The sequence below is a fragment of the Scomber japonicus genome, chromosome 23 (assembly GCF_027409825.1).
Source record: "Scomber japonicus isolate fScoJap1 chromosome 23, fScoJap1.pri, whole genome shotgun sequence".
NCBI classification, from domain to species: domain Eukaryota; kingdom Metazoa; phylum Chordata; class Actinopteri; order Scombriformes; family Scombridae; genus Scomber; species Scomber japonicus.
The window spans coordinates 17,839,431-17,857,161 of record NC_070600.1 but is presented as its reverse complement, the minus strand read 5'-3'; the positions used below and the strand labels follow the sequence as shown (position 1 = coordinate 17,857,161).

Below are 17,731 nucleotides of genomic sequence, written 5' to 3'. Positions count from 1 at the left end.
ATAATTATTGCACCAGTATGAATGTAATTATTGCACCAGTATGAATGTAATTATTGCACCAGTATGAATGTAATTATTGCACCAGTATGAATATAATTATAGCACTAGTATGAATGTAAGTATATCACCAGTATGAATGTAATTATTGCACCAGTATGAATATAATTATAGCACTAGGTTCAGTGGGTTTGCCCTAGAAAGACAGTCATCACATTGCACATGAGGGGTCATTCAGTGCTTGTTGGAGATAAGTATGCTTGTGGCCCAGGGAAATAGCTTGTCCTTGAGTCTGTTGGTCCACACTTTGATGGCCAGTAGCGCCTGCCAGAGGGCAACAGGTCAAACAGGTGGTGTCCAGGATGTGAAGAGTCCTTTAGAATGTTTTTGGCTCTGCAGAGGCAGCGGGAGCCAGAGATGTCTTTCCAGGGAGGGCAGAGGGCAGCAGCATGCTAGTACACTCTTGATGGAGGATCCAGCTTTGTTTTTCTTTTCTTTTTTTTAAATGAGCGCTCTCAAGAGGTGTAGTCGCTGCTGTGCCTTCTTAACAGCCGCAGTGATGTTTGCAGACCAGGAGAGGTCCCCAAAAATGTGGGTTCCCAAAAAGCCATACACAGCCACCTCTGCTGTAGAGTAGGATAGGGTCTAGACTGTGTTTCCCTTAAGCTAATGATAAATTCCTTAGTTTTTGTGGTGTTGGGTGTCAGGTTGTTTGCTGAACACCACACCGTTGTTGGCTCGTCTCCTCCTGAGACCAACTACTGTGGTGTCATCCACAAATTTGATGAAGGTGTTGGCAGTAAAGGTGTATAGAGCATAAAGCAGTGGACTCAGCACACAGCCTTGTGGAGAACCAGTGCTGAGCATGAAGGTGGAGGAGATATGGGGGCCAAGTTGAACAGTTTGAGGGCAATTAGTGACAAAGTACCTCATCCCATTGCAGGTTGGAAGGGAGAGGTCATAAGTCAGACAATTTGCTGACTAGTACATCTGGAAGGGATTGTACTGAATGTACTGAATAGTCTATGAAAAGCATCCTTACATACCCTACTGTATCTCCCCCAGTGTTCTAAGTGTCTCACCATGGTGTCGTCTTCTGTGGACGTATGTGACGTGGGTCGAAGGTGGGAGGGAGGCTGGCTTTTTGGAGAAAGAGATCATAATGGCTGACTTTAGGTGAGGTGGGATGATGGCATGTGTTAGGGATATATTAAAGTTCTTTTTGAAGACCTACCCCAGACAGTTGGTCAGCACCACAGTATGTGGGTGCTGGAGGCTGGTAGAGGCAGTGTATCTATGTTTAGGCCTCTTTCCCTCAAAACAAGCAAAGAAACAGTTCAGTACCTCTGCCAGCGAGGCGTCGGCGTTGACAGTCATGGGGTTGCTGCACATGGAGATGATACACTTTTGGTCTTATCTCAGCTGGTAAGAGTAGAGAAACAAGTCTGTCTGTCTGTCTGTGAGGGTTGACCACCAACGCACACATGCAACAAATTATTTCTATGTCTGGAAGTCATGCTATATACCAGTAAACAGGGCATGAGTGAATAATCTGCTGAGAAGAACACTCGCTGTAAACTCAAGAAACAAACATCTGCCCACACATCCAAAAATAAGTCTCAGAGGACCGGCGCTGACAAAATTCAATCACTTTGCTACACGGTGTGTGTGAGTGAGTGTATTAAAGTACACTTGTGTGTTCAGATACGTGTGAGCAGGTGGGTGTGTGCGTGACAGAAGACTGTAATGAGACCAGACATGTACAGTACATCTCACTCCAGTGACAGACGTGCGTTGCCTCAGGAAATTGTCCTTTATGTTTCTAAGCACTGACACAGCTACTAAAGCAGACATGCTGGCCACTTAACATTCGGCTTCTGAATCCAGGATCCAAATATTTTTGAACGCCTTGTCAATCCTAATCTCTTTTAGGTTTGGCTTTTAACATGTGGAAGTAACTATAAAGCTATAAATAACTCAAAGATTTCGTTGAGATCTGCAATCATTTGTTGGCTTAAAAGGCTGTTTTTACTGGTGGCCTATTTAATGCTCACGACCTGTAGCTATAGTGCGACCTGAAAATGAGATGAGTAGCATTAAATATGAAATGTTGATCAAATATGTATGTGGCGCATTAAAATCACAGATGTAACAGCTTACTCATGTTTATATACTTTAGTTTTTGCAAGCACCTTGCTTCAAATACTGCAGGTCCTAATTAGGACTATTAAATTGCAAAGTTTAAAGCTGCACTCATCAATAATTTTTATATTACATAACATAGTTTCAGACAACGTGTAATGTGAGAGTGGTTGCTTGTAGTGACGAACCAACAGAGAGTTATTACCCAACATTGCAGTTCCCCTCAGCTCTATTGGGTGTTTTAGCATCTTTTCTCTCATTGTTTTGGCTTCATGGTTAACTCCTTTACTGCTTTGGTTCAGTCTCGCTGTTTTCATCAACTTTGCTTCCAGTCAAGACAGGCAGCTCTTTTAAAAAGCTCATCACTAAACAGCACACATTCAAAAGTTATCAGTAGACTGCTAAAGATAGTGGACTGTTTAGCTGCCAGCGAACCATTTCTCCTCATTCTTTTGCCTTTAGAAGTTGGTGAAGACCAAGCCAGAGGTAAAAGGAGAGTGAACACATATCTTGAATGCTGATCGTGTTCCGTATCTGCTTGGTGTTTAAATGAGTTACTGTTGGCTAACACGTTCAACACACATCAGCATTGTGAGACTGTAATACGTCAATGTTGCGTTTAAAGCTTGTTCTGTTGTCTCAAGGGGACAAAACAATCAATTATTGCTGCTGATTCGCATTAAAATTTAACCGGGGAAACTCCATCTACTGAAGACGAGACGGAGGTCAGCAAGATTGAAAAAAAGAAGTCACTTACTGTAAAATTAACTCACTTGCAATTACAGTAGTTTTTTTCTCTAATGAGCAAGTACAGATGCCAAATTTGCCTTTGGGATAATTCATTACAGAATGAATGCAGCTACAACTCATATATTCTGCTGCCGATCAGTGACAGTGAGTGCCAGCTGAAAATGAGAAGCCTGCTACCTTGATGTCTGTCACAGCTCAGCTCACTGAATCTGGCTATTTTGAAAAGTTAGAAAATGATCCCAAATGGAAGCAGCAATCAGAACCTTAGAAAAGCTAGTTAAATGGGCAGCAGACTCACATCCCAGCCCTGCAATAAAAACTGTTGTGCGTCTGCCTTTTATGATTTGTGTGTATGTCTGTGTGGGTAAGTGTATTGTATGTTTGTCTGGGGAGGTGTGCTGCTCATGTCAAACAAAAGGAAACATGCATTTGCTCTTTGTTGATCAGTATAACAATCTAACCTTGAAGCAACAAAAGCATCTTCCTGTGCGCTGGGGCACACTGCGAAACAAGCAAAGAAAATTGAGAAGGAGAGAGAGAGAGAGAGGGAGAGAGGGAGGGAGAGAGAGAGAGAGAGAGAGAGAGAGAGAGAGAGAGAGAGAGAGAGAGAGAGAGAGAGAGAGAGACAGAGACAGAGAGAGAGAAGGAAGTTGAGGTGAAGGGAGAGCAAACAGACTGCCATGCATTTCTGTCTTCAGTAAACTGATAGGTAGAGGCGGAAAATGAGAAAAGAGGCTAAAGTTTTCTGTGCGGTGCAGTTTATCAAAACAACCAGGGGAAAAAAAATGACAGCGCAAAATTTCTTGTGTGTGTGCAGGAATCAAACAAGTGCTGGCATGCATTTTGTGGAATTAGGTGATAACATGAAAATTCAACAAATGCCTGTTTTTCCTTTTTTTTTTTTTTGTAATATTGCACAGCGCAAAAATTCTGGGGCATGGCGGGATCACAGAGTGAAACACGGCGGAGCAGAGAAAAACAAGATAAACAAAAGCACTACTGAGAGATAATTTGCCACTGGCATGCTGTATTGTAAACTATGAAATAACTATGAGGTAGTTTGAAGTCTTGAACATCATATTAGTGGCTGGATGCTCACACCATGACTCCAAGCATTTAAAGATTTGCAAGTACACCTGGGACAGCAGGGTTGCCAGGTGGAGAAAAATGTACCTATAATTAGAAAGTCTTCAGTCTGTAACAACAAGATCTACTCCTAAATCTGATTCTAGGAGAAATAATTATGCATGAATTATTTATTCATTCATTGTTTTATATAAAAACAAACACATCCTGTGGTTTTTGTAACTTGAATTTGAACTTGATAATGACTCACCAAACGATGCAACTCCACTGTTCTGTCTTTTAATAAGGCATTTACTGAATTCATTTGACTGCTATTACTTTAGTATTTTATTCTAACATCACCTGTATCATTACCATCTCAACGGTGTGGTTTGTGTGTATTTTGTGCTTATCTCATTCCATCTTCTTTTTTATTTCCCATTCAGATCATCTGCCTTCTATTGGATTCATATTATTCATATTATACCTTTATGAATTTTTCTTTTCAAGTGGAGTTCAAGGCAAACGTTGTGAAGTCAAGATCATTAACCTAATCATTTAGCCGAGATTCATTTTCTAAACTTGCAGGTCTCATAGAAATCCCACTGCTGAAATGTGCCCCTGAGCTCTCCTTCACTCTCAAAATATGTCGGTGGGTCAATCCAAAGGAGCCGACTGCATAATGAGCTGCTGCCTTAGTAAACCTGGTGCCAACTACAGCACACATTCACGCTATGCCATTGTTGGTAAATTCCCAGGTCAAGGTCCAAAAATCCTGGATCATGAAACCCATTAAAGCTGAGAATTTGTCAGATTTGACAAAGTTCCTCTGGAGCCACAGGTGCACAGGTAGCACTCCCCATGACAACTCTGACATGTATGATCAGCAGGTTAAAAAATAATAAAAATACAAGGTTGTTTAGCTTTTCTCCATCTCTACTATATGACAAGAGTGAAGGATGCTCAACATGTGTGAACACTGGAACACCATGAAGCAGGGAAAATATTAAACCATGATATCCAACCACATGCTTAATGTTTGAGCATCTTCATGACAATTAATTTATTAATTAGCATGTTAACCATGTGGGAAAACTACTGTATGTTGTAATCTTTGAAGATATGATGAAACTTTAATCAACCCTGAGGGGCAACTGGGGGCCACTGCAGCGACAAAAAAACAGGATATAAAAAGCGTATTTAAATGTTCAGTGTAGATATATATAGATGTATATCATATAGTAGATAATAGAATAAATAAAAAAGACTAAATATGAACGTAATCAAATGGATTGAAGATGTATATTATCTGTGCTTATCAACATTTGTTGGATTTTTTTGCACCCACTGAGAGAGGTTGCTTGACCAAAATGTTTGGTGCATTGCACCATGCACTTTAGAATAAAACAGACCAGCATCTCATATATGAGCCCAGCAAGATTTGATTTTTCACAGCCTGTGGGTTTCTTATGAAAGATCTTGAAAACTGTCCCTGTGTCGGTTGAGACATCAAATCGGCTGCGCTGAGCTTCAATCTGTCCAATTCATTGCATAGTATCCGCCATTTGAGGTGAGTGCATACACTGCTTGGTGTAATATCATTACCTTTGAAATTTAATACTTGTGATGTCAAGCTTATTCACACTGATCGCAGCAAATAATGTTACAATCTGACATTCTGATTCATTCATCCACCAGGTCACAGTTTGAGATAGCGTAGCAGCCCTTGCACATTCAATTCCCCATCCTACTGATGTGGCAAAGATGGAATATTTCATTAGGGGCTTGGATAAACAGAATCAGAGCTCTGATATGTCTGTGTGAGCACACTGGCGAAGCAGACTAAGCGCTTGTCTTGCTATTACTGAAAACCACAGAGAGCAGTGGCTACAAAGATTGGATCTCTGATTGCACAGACCCCCCAGACTAAATTATTGCTTGAATATTACAGGGACAGGGTGGTCAAAATAAGCTTAAACTGCAGGGAGTTTTTGTAAGTTTCTAACAAAATTCTCCATCAACCCTCTGGGCATCATTCATGGTCAGTCTGGGTGACTGAACACCTTATTGTCGGTGGATGTGTCCCAGCTCATTTGACCAGACTTGATGGAAAAACACAGGGGAGGAAGGATAAAGATAAAAAAAACAACAAATATTATCTTTTGGGGAATAGAAATGGTTGGTGGAGGATGAAGGTTTGCATGAAAAACCAGATGTGGGAGATACTGATTCCTCATCTGAGACTCAAACACTGAAACTTGATTCATGAGCACATTAATAAACACAGAATTTGCTGTTTTTGAGCTCTTTTACATTGAACTCTGCTTTGCCGTGTTCCCTTCTTACTCAATCCCTTTTCCCTTAGCTTTAGCATCCAAGAGGAGCCAATTACTCATACAACCCCAGTAATTAACATGAGGGATGGTGAAACCTAATGCTGTTAAGACTAATTGTGACAGTGAAACTGTCTCTAATGAGAAAGACCCAGGGGGATTTTCTTCTTTCGTGTCTGGCCTTGCTGACTGCTCTGGTCTCTACGATGGATGGTGCTAATCGCTACTACTGAAACTGTGTCATTCTGAAGCCTCATTTTACAACAGTGGGGAGGCAGGTGGGAGGCGGTGACAGAATTATGTAATTTCATGAGGGAAATTTCCTGGGGGGTGATAATGTTTAAAAAGATGAGTTTAGGAAGGAGGACTAAAAATATTTCCAACTAATCCAGGTCATGCTTCCCACTTGTTTTTCATGTCAACACACAAATAAGTACAAAATCCACATTACAGACTAATCCAAGTTAAATGGAAAATGTGCTGCATGTATATATATAGCGCCTTTCTTGTCTTCTGACCACACAACACATGTCAACATTTAGCCATTAACACACACATTCACACACTGATGGCAGAGGCTTCCATGAATCTAATGCACAATCACACACACACTTAACCCACCACTGACACAGCCACCAGGAGCAGTTTAGGGTTCAGTATCTTGCCCAAGGATACTTCAACATATGGATTGGAGAAGCTGGGAATCCAACAGTCGATTTTCCAATTCATGGAAGAGCTGCTACACCTCCACAACACTAGCTTGTTACTATCTCATAAAATTTATATAGCAAAAGTGTGAACTGTAGCTAAAATGGAATAATGTGAGGTAACTTCTCTTATGTTACATGTATTCATCTGATCCATAGTTAACATAAAAATATTGATTAGTGCACCTTTAATGTGTTCATTATTCACAATTCACAGTAATTGAGTTAGTTATTTTAATGCCCAGGATATGTGGTGTTCAACAAGCTGCCAGGAAACACAAATATAGACAAATCCATATTTCCGTTTATTGTTTTTGGCAAAGATTTAATGAATTTATAGAAATGTAAGTGTACTTTCTCACCAAAAACATTTTTTTCAACCATGAAAAAACCATTCACTCTTTTGCAGCTACACTGATTCAGAACATGACCCATCAGTCTCAGCGACCTTTATGGCTCAGAATCAAACCGTTGAGGAACCAGACAGAGCTGTTAACCCGGCAAACGTAATTCTACAGATTGATGAATGACTGAGATCTGTTAATCGAGTTATGCTTCCTCCTATTATAACCTTGATATGAGTAAGATAACATGATTAAGCTGTTTACATGACAGCTGCTGTAATTATAATACTCCCTCTGTCTAGTCAGAATCAAATTATTTGCGTGCATGTAAATATAGAATAATCGTTATCCAGGCTCTATGTGTGTGGGCAGCTCTACTAAGGAGGGAGGGATTTGGTCCATGGTTGGCCAAAAAAAGGCCCTTTTGGTCACAAAGGCTCTGGTCATGAATATTAAGGCTGTGGGTCTGCTTGTCCCCAAGCTGCTCTGTGGACCAAATCAAACACTGCTCTCTGTCCTCGCTCTAAAGGCAGTGACTTGAGCCACCACTCATACAGAAGTATAAAGAGAAGGTCGACAAACACACGAATGACACTCAAGGTCAGTTATTTCTCTTTGCGTGAGTATGGAGCGTTTGTAAAAATCACTGTGAGCTTTAAAAAGGTTTTGTCTGCCTGTAAACCCTCCTTAAACAGCTACTGTCCAATCAGAGTTGATAACTGGGCACATCAAGCATTTAAATTTCTCCACATGATGAAGACTTTACACTGTGGAGTTTTTTCATGTGCCTTTTCTGAACCCAATACAACCAAAACCAAGGGCTGAACCGGTGTGCTTATGTACTCTGACATAAGAAACAATTATCAGTAAGCCTGGCTAAAAAGCTTACTACTTGCAATAGTTCAAATTTAACACATGCCTATTGCCATTGAGTGCCAGTTATGGATGACTGCATGGATATATTACCACCTATTGACCTGTTCTTTACTGGATTTAGTCAGATACTCCAGTTACCTGAGATAGCATTACATTCAACAAACACATTGGTTTGGTCTTTATCCCAAAGGCCTTTTTAAGTGAAGTGAAAACACACTGTTTGAACATGTGTGAGATGAACAGCCAAACAGACCACACAATAACACAAGACCAATGCTTTCATCAGCTGGTGAGGGGGGCTTTCACCTCAGTTTTAGCATGATACAATCCACATGGCTTTGAAATGTGTATTGAAGACCCCTTTTACAAAATTCTCTTTTTAAAAAGAGTGAGCTGGAATCATTAACATTTGAACCAGACACAGGTGGCTTAATTAGTAGCTGAGGGGCTGCGTTTGTCTACCTTTGTATAAAATCAAGGATCCATTTTTTTCAAAAACTAGAATTTGGAGTAAATTTTGTCCGTGTGAGAATAGAAAAGAAGCAAGGTACTGTTCAACACCAAAAACACGTCTCACCTAAATTCTGGGCAGCATAACCACATTTCACATTTTGAAAACAAACTCTCACACACTAACTAACTTGAAATCGCATATTTATTTGTAGAGACACAGACAAACAGACAATATGTGAGAGTTTGTTTGCACCTTTCATTCCAATTGTCCCTCTACTACTACTACATGCCTGTCTCATGAAACAGATGTGTCTGTTTCGAGCCACATCTTTCATTTAACAATGCACACGCAGTTTTCTTTTTTCACTTCATTGATAACAGTGTATCATGGTTTGGGAGCTGTTTCTGACAAAAAACACTTTAAATTCTAATATATGTTATGTTATTGTTAAGAGTAGAGAAGTCTATTTTGTCAAATTAAGGCTGGACGTAAAATGATGGCCCATGGTTTGCAGATCTATTTACGTTTTCCCAAGATAAGACAGACACACTACAGTTTGTGTGGTGTACCTCTCAGCACTTTCCTGCCAAAATGGATACCAAGCACTTAGAAGAAAGAGAGTGCTTGGAGTACAATTTGGGAAAAACACCATTGGGATTTTAGAGGTGGGATTAAACAGACAGCACTGTAGGAATGCTGTAGGAGTGAAGCTGATTTGATCTCATGGCTGGTTGGATGAGGTTATTCCACAGGTGGGTAAAAAGGAGGCAATACCTGCAGTGGTCCCACGTTGGATGAGGGAAGGGATGTGACCCAGATATGCAGTCATTCTGTACATTGCATCTTGTGTGCAATGACAATAAAGCTTCTTTAACTTCCTGCAGAACAATGGTTGTGATAACGTGTTATTCTTTCTAAATATGGGATGATGTTGTGAAAATGTGCAGCTATGGAAGAATTTTGTTGCAGATTCACAGTGAAAACTATCTACTATGTTATTTGTATGCTGCAAATTCCTAGCATGAATGTCTGCAACTGAATTTTGCCTCTTTGCGCTTGGGGCTCTGTGGTGACAGCACAGTGTGAATAAGACATACTTCTACTAGTCCTCGTGGACACAATTAAGCGAGCCAAGGTCCATTTTTTACTCTCTTACCCACCAGTTTTGATTATTTTCAGTTTCGAACTTAAAGGAGCCGTCATTCTCAATCACTACAGCCTAATAGATGTATTCCTGGAAAATCCAGCGGGCTGTCACATGTCTTGGGAGCGATGAGACACAGTGGAACTGAGCTCCATTAAGATCATGCTGCTGAGGCGTCACTGCCTTTGCGCTCTCTTATTCAAAGCAGGTGAATAAGCTACAAAATTAGTGATTTGGCACGCCGAAAAGTATGCAAAGCAGCTCTGAGTGGGCTGTCATTTAAATGCCTTAAAATAAAAAAGTTTGTAGAAAAACTATTAAATGAGTCACTGTGTTGCAGGTGTCTTGTCAATCCTAAAGAAAAAAGTCCAATTCTCCTGAGAATGATCAAAGTTTCACATGACTATCTACTTCTATATCCGTCTCTTTCATTTTCCCCAAAGACTTCAGATCATTATACGGAAGACTGTGCAGGAGGCTCTCACGACAGCATCATGGTGAGGTGACCGCAGGCGGGCCACCTGATAAATTTGTCTATCTGACAGCTAATACTGTACTGACAAGGGTAGAGGACAGCAGGAGTTTTTGGAAGGGGGTCTTTGTGTGATGAAGGCCAATTAGGGAGCAAATTTCACACTTCTCCCACATCACGTCTGTAGGCCGCATCTGCCGACGAGCATCGAGCATCGTGTCACGCTCACCACCCGGCGCATCCACATCTGTGTCCCGCCTTGTCAGTCAACCCCTCCCTCATCCCTCATGCCCACACTCTTTCACACCTCTGCAGCCCACATTTAGTGCCTGCCTCCTGACACGACTCCCAGATGAGTGATGGTAGACAGGATATTGATTGTCAAACCAATACCTTTCTGAAAAGTCGGTTACTGAATATGATTCATGTTTAAATGATGATGCCTCCGTTTGGTGTTGGTTTACGCCCCATTTTGGTGCTCATATACTCTTGTGTTTCCAAACCTTTCTGACCTGGCATTTAAAGTGGACAGAAGTAGACACACAGAAAAGAGAGGGGTACTGAAGAGGAGGGGTATGGAGGGAAGAAAAAGAAAGCGGGCTGAGAGTTTAAGGAGTTGAGTCTTTGATGCAGACGGGAAGTGGAAACAGTTGCCATGGAAACCCAACCCTGCCTCCAATGAGTCAATGAGGGGAGAAAAAGAGAACAGAGTAAATGGAGGGATGAGAGAAAGTGAATTTTTTGACTAAAGGTATATTTCTGATCTCCCTAACCTCCTTCAGAGAGAGGAATATAGAGAAAAAAAATGGCAGGTGTTCGTGTTTCTAATGCAACTACCCCACCCCCTGAAAAAAAACAAAAAAAACAACCTGCGCCACAACATCACCTCAAATTCACCTCTACTTGAAAAGCCTCATCCTGCCTCTCATTCATCTGCATGCTGGGCCCCAGCACAGAGGCTCCACACTGAGCCCGGTCTCCTCAGTGTTGCTCACACTTCCAGCGTTTATTAGGTTTCTCACTGAGATGCTAAATAATGAATGAGGGGCCACTGGGGAGCTGTTAAGACTTTTTATTATCCTGATTATTACTGTCATCCATCAGACATCTGGCTATTAAACAGAAATGCAGACATAACAAATTAAGGAAAGAGAGACGAGCCAATCACAGACACCTGGATGATAAAAATCTAAATTCTGTGAAGTGTAAACTTTTGGTCTGTTTCACTTTGTGGCGAGCACCAATTTCAGCAAAAAAAATGAATGTTGGATACCTTGTTTGGAACATCACTCATATGAATTCATAGAAAAGGAAAGAAAAATAAAGGAGGAAGTAATGATAAAGACAACAGTGCGACAGAGCGGCAGGATAGCAAGTGGAAGATTCATATTTCCTGCTATGATGCAAGACTCCCGGATGATCAAACCAACAACTGCATATAGACAGATGGACTTGCAGTGTCTTTCTGTCTCTCTCTCTCTCTCATTAGTAAACACCATCAGTATTGTGCACAGTTTCCCCAGCCATTAACACAAACTCAATGCCCCTGTGGCGATCAAACTCCCCATTAACTCCCAGTCTCAACCGCTACTTCCTGCTATTAAAGCATATGTTGTTTGTGTATGCATGTAAAGGCTAAAGCACACAAACACACACACGCACACATAAATACAGGAGCTTACAAGGAACAAAGCAGTGAAACAGATACACACTCGCACATTTTAAATGACAGATGTGGGAACTTGCAGTCACACACTCCATAAACCTTAACTCTCCATTAGTGAATGTTCATTGGGATGTTCTGTTTAAAGGTCCCTCCTCTGCGATCAAACCACTCCTGCCTTCCTGACCAGGACATTCCCAGCTACAGTCAATGGAGCCCACATTCCCAAATGGATCATTGTGTGTGGTTAATGGCAGCCATTACGGTTGGGCAATATGACAATATACTGGATACCAGAGAGGACAGAACTTGGTCAATAGGCAATAAAAAATTCATGTTCATAATTTCTCTAGTTGCATTAGATAAATGATGAAGTTTAAAATTGAAACAGCAGGACCAATTTATGAAAATATTTTCTCGTTATAAAAGTACATATGCTGTGATGGATTTCTTCCATATTGCCCATGTAAAAATACATGTCCTTTATACATGCACCATAGTCAGTCAGTGCGTGTACAAGAAAACAGGTTATTTACAAAAATTAGGTCATACAGGAAAATGGACAGTGTGTGTGTACATGCGCTGTAGTAACCAGGTTGCTATAAATCTGTAGATACACACACAGCAGGACAGTGATCGAATTTCAATGCTGCAGGTTAACTGTAGCAGTGATACAATACACTGCCTCTGCACAGCTCTTCTTTATGACTATTTTACAAATAGGTACCATTCAGCTTATCAAGGCCTATTTATGTTATGCTCTCAGTTTTAGTCAGACTTTGGATGGATTTCTAAAAAAGCAAATTTTAACTTAAGTGCATGTAAACTCGCTCAGTGTCAATGGTCGTACTTAAGAGCAGCGTTCCACCTTCTTACCTACAGCTTTATTATTCAGAGTAAGTGCTTTACTGTGTCCACAGAGCTAAAAAAAGGCAAGGCAGAGACGGATATGAGTGTGGTTGTGTGCTCGTGTGAGGAAGAAATTGACGGACAGAAAAAGCAAAGCAACCAAGCAAGGAGCAATGGATGAAAGAAAGAAAGAGTAAAAAGTTGAGAGATGAGTCATATCAAAGTCAAAGTGTCAAAGTGCCTTTAATGGTCATTATATTGTGAACAATACAATGAAATTAAAAGTGCTGCTCTGTTACGTGCCACGAATAGCGGAGTCAGATCATAGCTCAATCTCAAATCATTAATAAATAAATAAATAAATCATTTAATTAAGTCAAATTAAATTAAATCAATCAATAAGAACAAGAATATTTTACATGGAGAAGAAGAGCCAATTATTTGTAATGCTGGTGACCTTGATATCTTTATCATTTATTTATTTTCCTGCAACAGAGGCGCTGGACTTATTTATATTTCATTTAGTTTTTTGGGTTTTTTGGGGGGTGGTGGGGGGGGGGGGGCATGGCGGGCATGAGAGGCGTGTGATGTGCCCAACCTTCAAGTTATTAACTGGAAATGTCTCAGTTTACACTAAACATATGCACGCTGAGTCAAGCATCAGAAATGAGTTCAAATATTTAAAACTGTTTTCAAGTCATTTTCTGCCTGGCTCTGGAGTCTTGGAATCAAAAGTGCTGCACACACACACACACACTCACACACACACACACACATACATGCAGGCTGTAAAAAAAAAAAAAAAAGTATGTGTTTTAAATCGTTTGAAATTCAGATTATAAAAATTGGTATATTTTAATTGCCATGTTTTCCAGTTCATTTGTAACTAAATAATTCAGCCATTCTCGATCACTGCAACCCACTTAGGAGTCACGAGTAGCCTACACACACTTATTCCTCTCCGCTTTCTATCTCCCCCATCAAATCTATGTGGATTACCAGACGATAGGCCTGATTTCACATGGGCTCAGGCTATTAACGCTCTGACCTTGGATTTCAACCAGGCAATTTATCTAAGAGCTGGCACAGCCTTAGCTGCCCTCGCTGACTCCATCCAAGCTCCAACGATTGGTATGAGTGGCAGTAACTGTCTTACTGTGTGCCCATCAGCTTCCATCCCAACCACAAAAAAAAGTCTTTTCTTTACCACTCAAGGGTTATTTTTAAATTGCTGTGATGAACTACCTCAGATCTGTCACTTACAATTCTCTGTTCTCTCTCGCCCCATAGTCTGCCTTTGATTCATCACTTTTCATCGATATCACCAGGCGTCCGTATAGCTCTGTGTTTCTCAACTATAGATAAGTGTTTTCCTTCTTTTTCTCCTACGCTGGTCTGATGTCATCTTCTTGAAACTCTGCATCATCTACAGTATGACTTGTCACAAATTCACAGGAACTCAAAACCGTAGAGAAAAATGTCAGTAATGGATATTTCTGACAAGGCCTTTAATGCAAGGGCTTTCATAAATGTTTCACTTTCAACAATATCTGCATACGGTACCTACAGTATGGGTAAGGCTGGATTCAATTTGATTAAATTGCCCTGTATTATTATTATTGTCCAGTAATCCAATACTGGACAAAACTCAGGGAAATTTAAAATGACATGTTTCTGACTCATCTTTTCATTTCCTTCAAATGTGAAAAAACTGTCAAGATTAGAAAAATAGGCAGACAAAAAGAATATTTGGAGAAGCAATATCCTTATTTGAAGTATATTTTTTGTACGAGATGTAACACTGTGATATTTGAAAGGATTGTTGCATAAACATTCAGACGTTGAAAGAAACAAAAAGTGCCTAAAATACTTTATTAGACCACCGACTGACTGTCTGACTTTGTTTTTAACGTCAAGATTATAAGAACATTTCTAGTCTGAATATAGTGTCAAACACTCTGTACAACAAACCCTCTGTCATTAGAAAGTATTAGCAGAACAAAGACTTTCTGAAGTCAAGGATCAAAATGTAAACCCTAGTTCCTCTGATCATAACACGAGATCCTAAAAAGGTTCCTAGAAATGTTCCTGCTGTGGAAAAGTACTGCCACAGGACCTTTTTTTCAGTCTATTTGTGTTGTCAGTGTGCCTAACCATCTACCATTACATCTGGGTATCACTTTATCTATCCTATTCATCAAACCATCAATCTTTCTTGCAGCAAGTTTTTTTCATGTGACCTTTTAGTTGAACAGAATGATCTTTTGGTGTCTAAATCTTTTTTTCTACAGAGACCCAGCAAAAAATGGCACCGCAACTACCTTATAAAGACCAACAGAGCAATCCGTGGATTGAAAGGAACCATGAATTACAATCAGTCAAAAGGAAGGGCAATAAAGACAGGTCGAGAACAGGAACAAACAAACGCACAGAAATGAATCAAATCACATACAGACAAGAAAAATATCATCTTTGTAACTCCTGCTAGCTTTGTCAACATCTAGCACATAAATCTTCACTAAAGTACATATATTACAGCTGTAGCTCTGTCTTTGTTTAACAGCTGCTAATATAGCTTCACACCTAAAGCAACTGACCTGAGGTTAAACCCAGACTGAACACAAACTAAAGCCATTATCTTTCTTCTCTGTTCACTGCTAGTACATTTCACCAGATCTCTCAGCATTTTATTTCATTGTCAATGTGAATTTGTTTAATTGAGGTTATTATCAAGGTCATCCATACTCAATGAAATCTTACTATCATACATTCTCTTGTCTCTGAATGTATTCCACACTATCAGGCTTTACAGAAACCATTCATACACCAATCATATACTCTATGTCTAACTTTATATTTAGCATATTTGTGAAATATATCAATATGGAGCCAGGAAAACACTGATCTAATGGCAAAGTGGGCCAGTGGAGAAAAAAAAATGTTACATTAAACCCTGCTGTCCATCCGTCCATCCATCATCTAGTCGCTCAGATATAAAAAGTCCAGCTCAATCATGACTAAGCCTCTTCCTCTCAGCGGCACTGAGCCCCATTGTTGAAGCTTCATTAATGCACCAGTTAACATCCCCTTACCTCTTTCTCTCTCTGCAACAGTTTATCTGCAGTCCATTTACTTATGTAGTTATCATAGTCTGCGCCCCATCATCACGCCTCCTCCCCCTTTCTCACCACATTCCCTTTTGTGTCTCTCTCCCTCTATTTGTTCTCCAATTTGTTCTCACTCTTTACTGTTCACCTCTCTTTCTATCTCCAGTGCCTCTCCGTGAGTGTTTATCAGAGAAAATTACGCCTGTGTCGTAAACAAATAGCATCTTTTTTTCTTTTTTTGTTGTCTGGCTCCTATTGTATTCTGTCTGTAGAGAGAGAGAAGGAAAAGTGGCTCCAGTGAAATCCGTCTGCCCCTCCATTAAGGATTCAGGGGAGAGTTAGCCACCAGACAGCTGGGCCTAATGGCATGGCAAGGCAAATGCAAAGCTACCACATACACACTATAAACAGGTAAGAGCTTTTACAAACCATCAGACAGACTTTAAAATTGCAGCTTATTGACTGACGGCAATGAGCATAGGTTTCGGCAAACAATTGGCAAACAGCAATCAGAAGAATATGGATTAAAACATCAGTAAGTCTAAGCCCATATAAGCACTGGCAGCTTAATAAGCCTGATAGAGTCTACAACACACTTACTGCACAGAAGACCCAGATCAGCATCCAGTTTGAAATACAGTCCTGAACTGAAAACTATCAATATCCTAAAGCCCTCTAAATCTCATCGTTGGTTGTCCATGTAACACTTAGTTGCAGTTAATGCAGCTAATTAGAAACAGACGACTGGAGTCGATGCTCGATTTTAAAGAGCCAAACTTCCCGACAAGCCCGATTCCAACTAAATCAAGCCTCCGGCAGCTGATCGATCACCACCGCACCGGGGCTGTTAGGAAATTTGGGATTGGAGCCAATGGGACAGGACAACAAGGGAGAGCTAATATCTCCTCACATGATCTTCTGAAATGGAAATTTTAGAAGTATTTTGAGTGATAAGCTTTGATGAGAAGCAAGAAGTACATCTAGGTTCACCTGCTTGTGTACGTGTCCTGCTACACTCAAGCAGTCGCCAGTTCACACAGCAGCAGACTATGTAAAGCAGTTTAGGAGTTAATGGTTTTTTGTGGAGCTCCAAAAACCAACCAGTACTACCTGGCAGAGGTTTGCTTGCGCCAGTGGATTTGTTGTGATTAGAAGTTTTCTTTTCAGGTTTTTTAGAAATATACATCATGCAAGCACAAAATCCACAAATCAAGGGTTTCAAGCTCAGTTTGAACACATGGCCCACCAATACAGGGCTTCAAGATGATTTTAAAGCAATTATTGTTTCAGTTTCTATTTAAAACCACAAATCACCAGTGAACCTTCAGTTTTGGAGGTGGAGGTGGAGGTGGAGGTGTGGGCCTTCATTGCTATAGCCCACTTTTCAGCCTTGTTGAGAAAGAGGAAAAGACACCAGACATGTTTCACACAGGTAAGCGAGGAATAATGAACTCACAAGGGACGGTGCGGAGGTAAAGGTTGTCCCGGATGATCTGCTGCAGCTCGTGGTCCACAGAGCCTTTCTGGAAGCGCAGGTTGAGGTAGTGGCGCAGGTCCTTGTCTATCACGCCCCCTGGAGGAACACAAGGGGACAGTAAAGCTCAGAATCACACCTCAAAAACCCCAATCACTCACTCAGATATGAAAAACTCAGAACTAAAGAAATGGATTGAAGAAATGGGGACAGCTGGATGTGTTTGTAAATTACCCAAAGAAGAAGCTGTTTTCTGTGCACAATAGATTCTGCAATCTCCAAAAAAACTTTCAGAGCAAGCAGAGGAGGCTTAAAATACTGCAGCGACAAATGACCCAGAAATCTCTGAAAGCC

General features: G+C 40.5%; 1 protein-coding gene across 1 annotated transcript in view; it reads right to left on the bottom strand.

The window, feature by feature from the left end:
- Nucleotides 1-17,731, bottom strand: part of magi2a (membrane associated guanylate kinase, WW and PDZ domain containing 2a) — a 228,452-nt gene that overhangs the window by 144,088 nt on the left and 66,633 nt on the right. Inside the window, exon 2 of the mRNA XM_053343945.1 lies at nt 17,360-17,476. Within this exon, the coding sequence (XP_053199920.1) occupies nt 17,360-17,476 (117 nt within the window). The remainder of the gene's footprint in view (nt 1-17,359; nt 17,477-17,731) is intronic.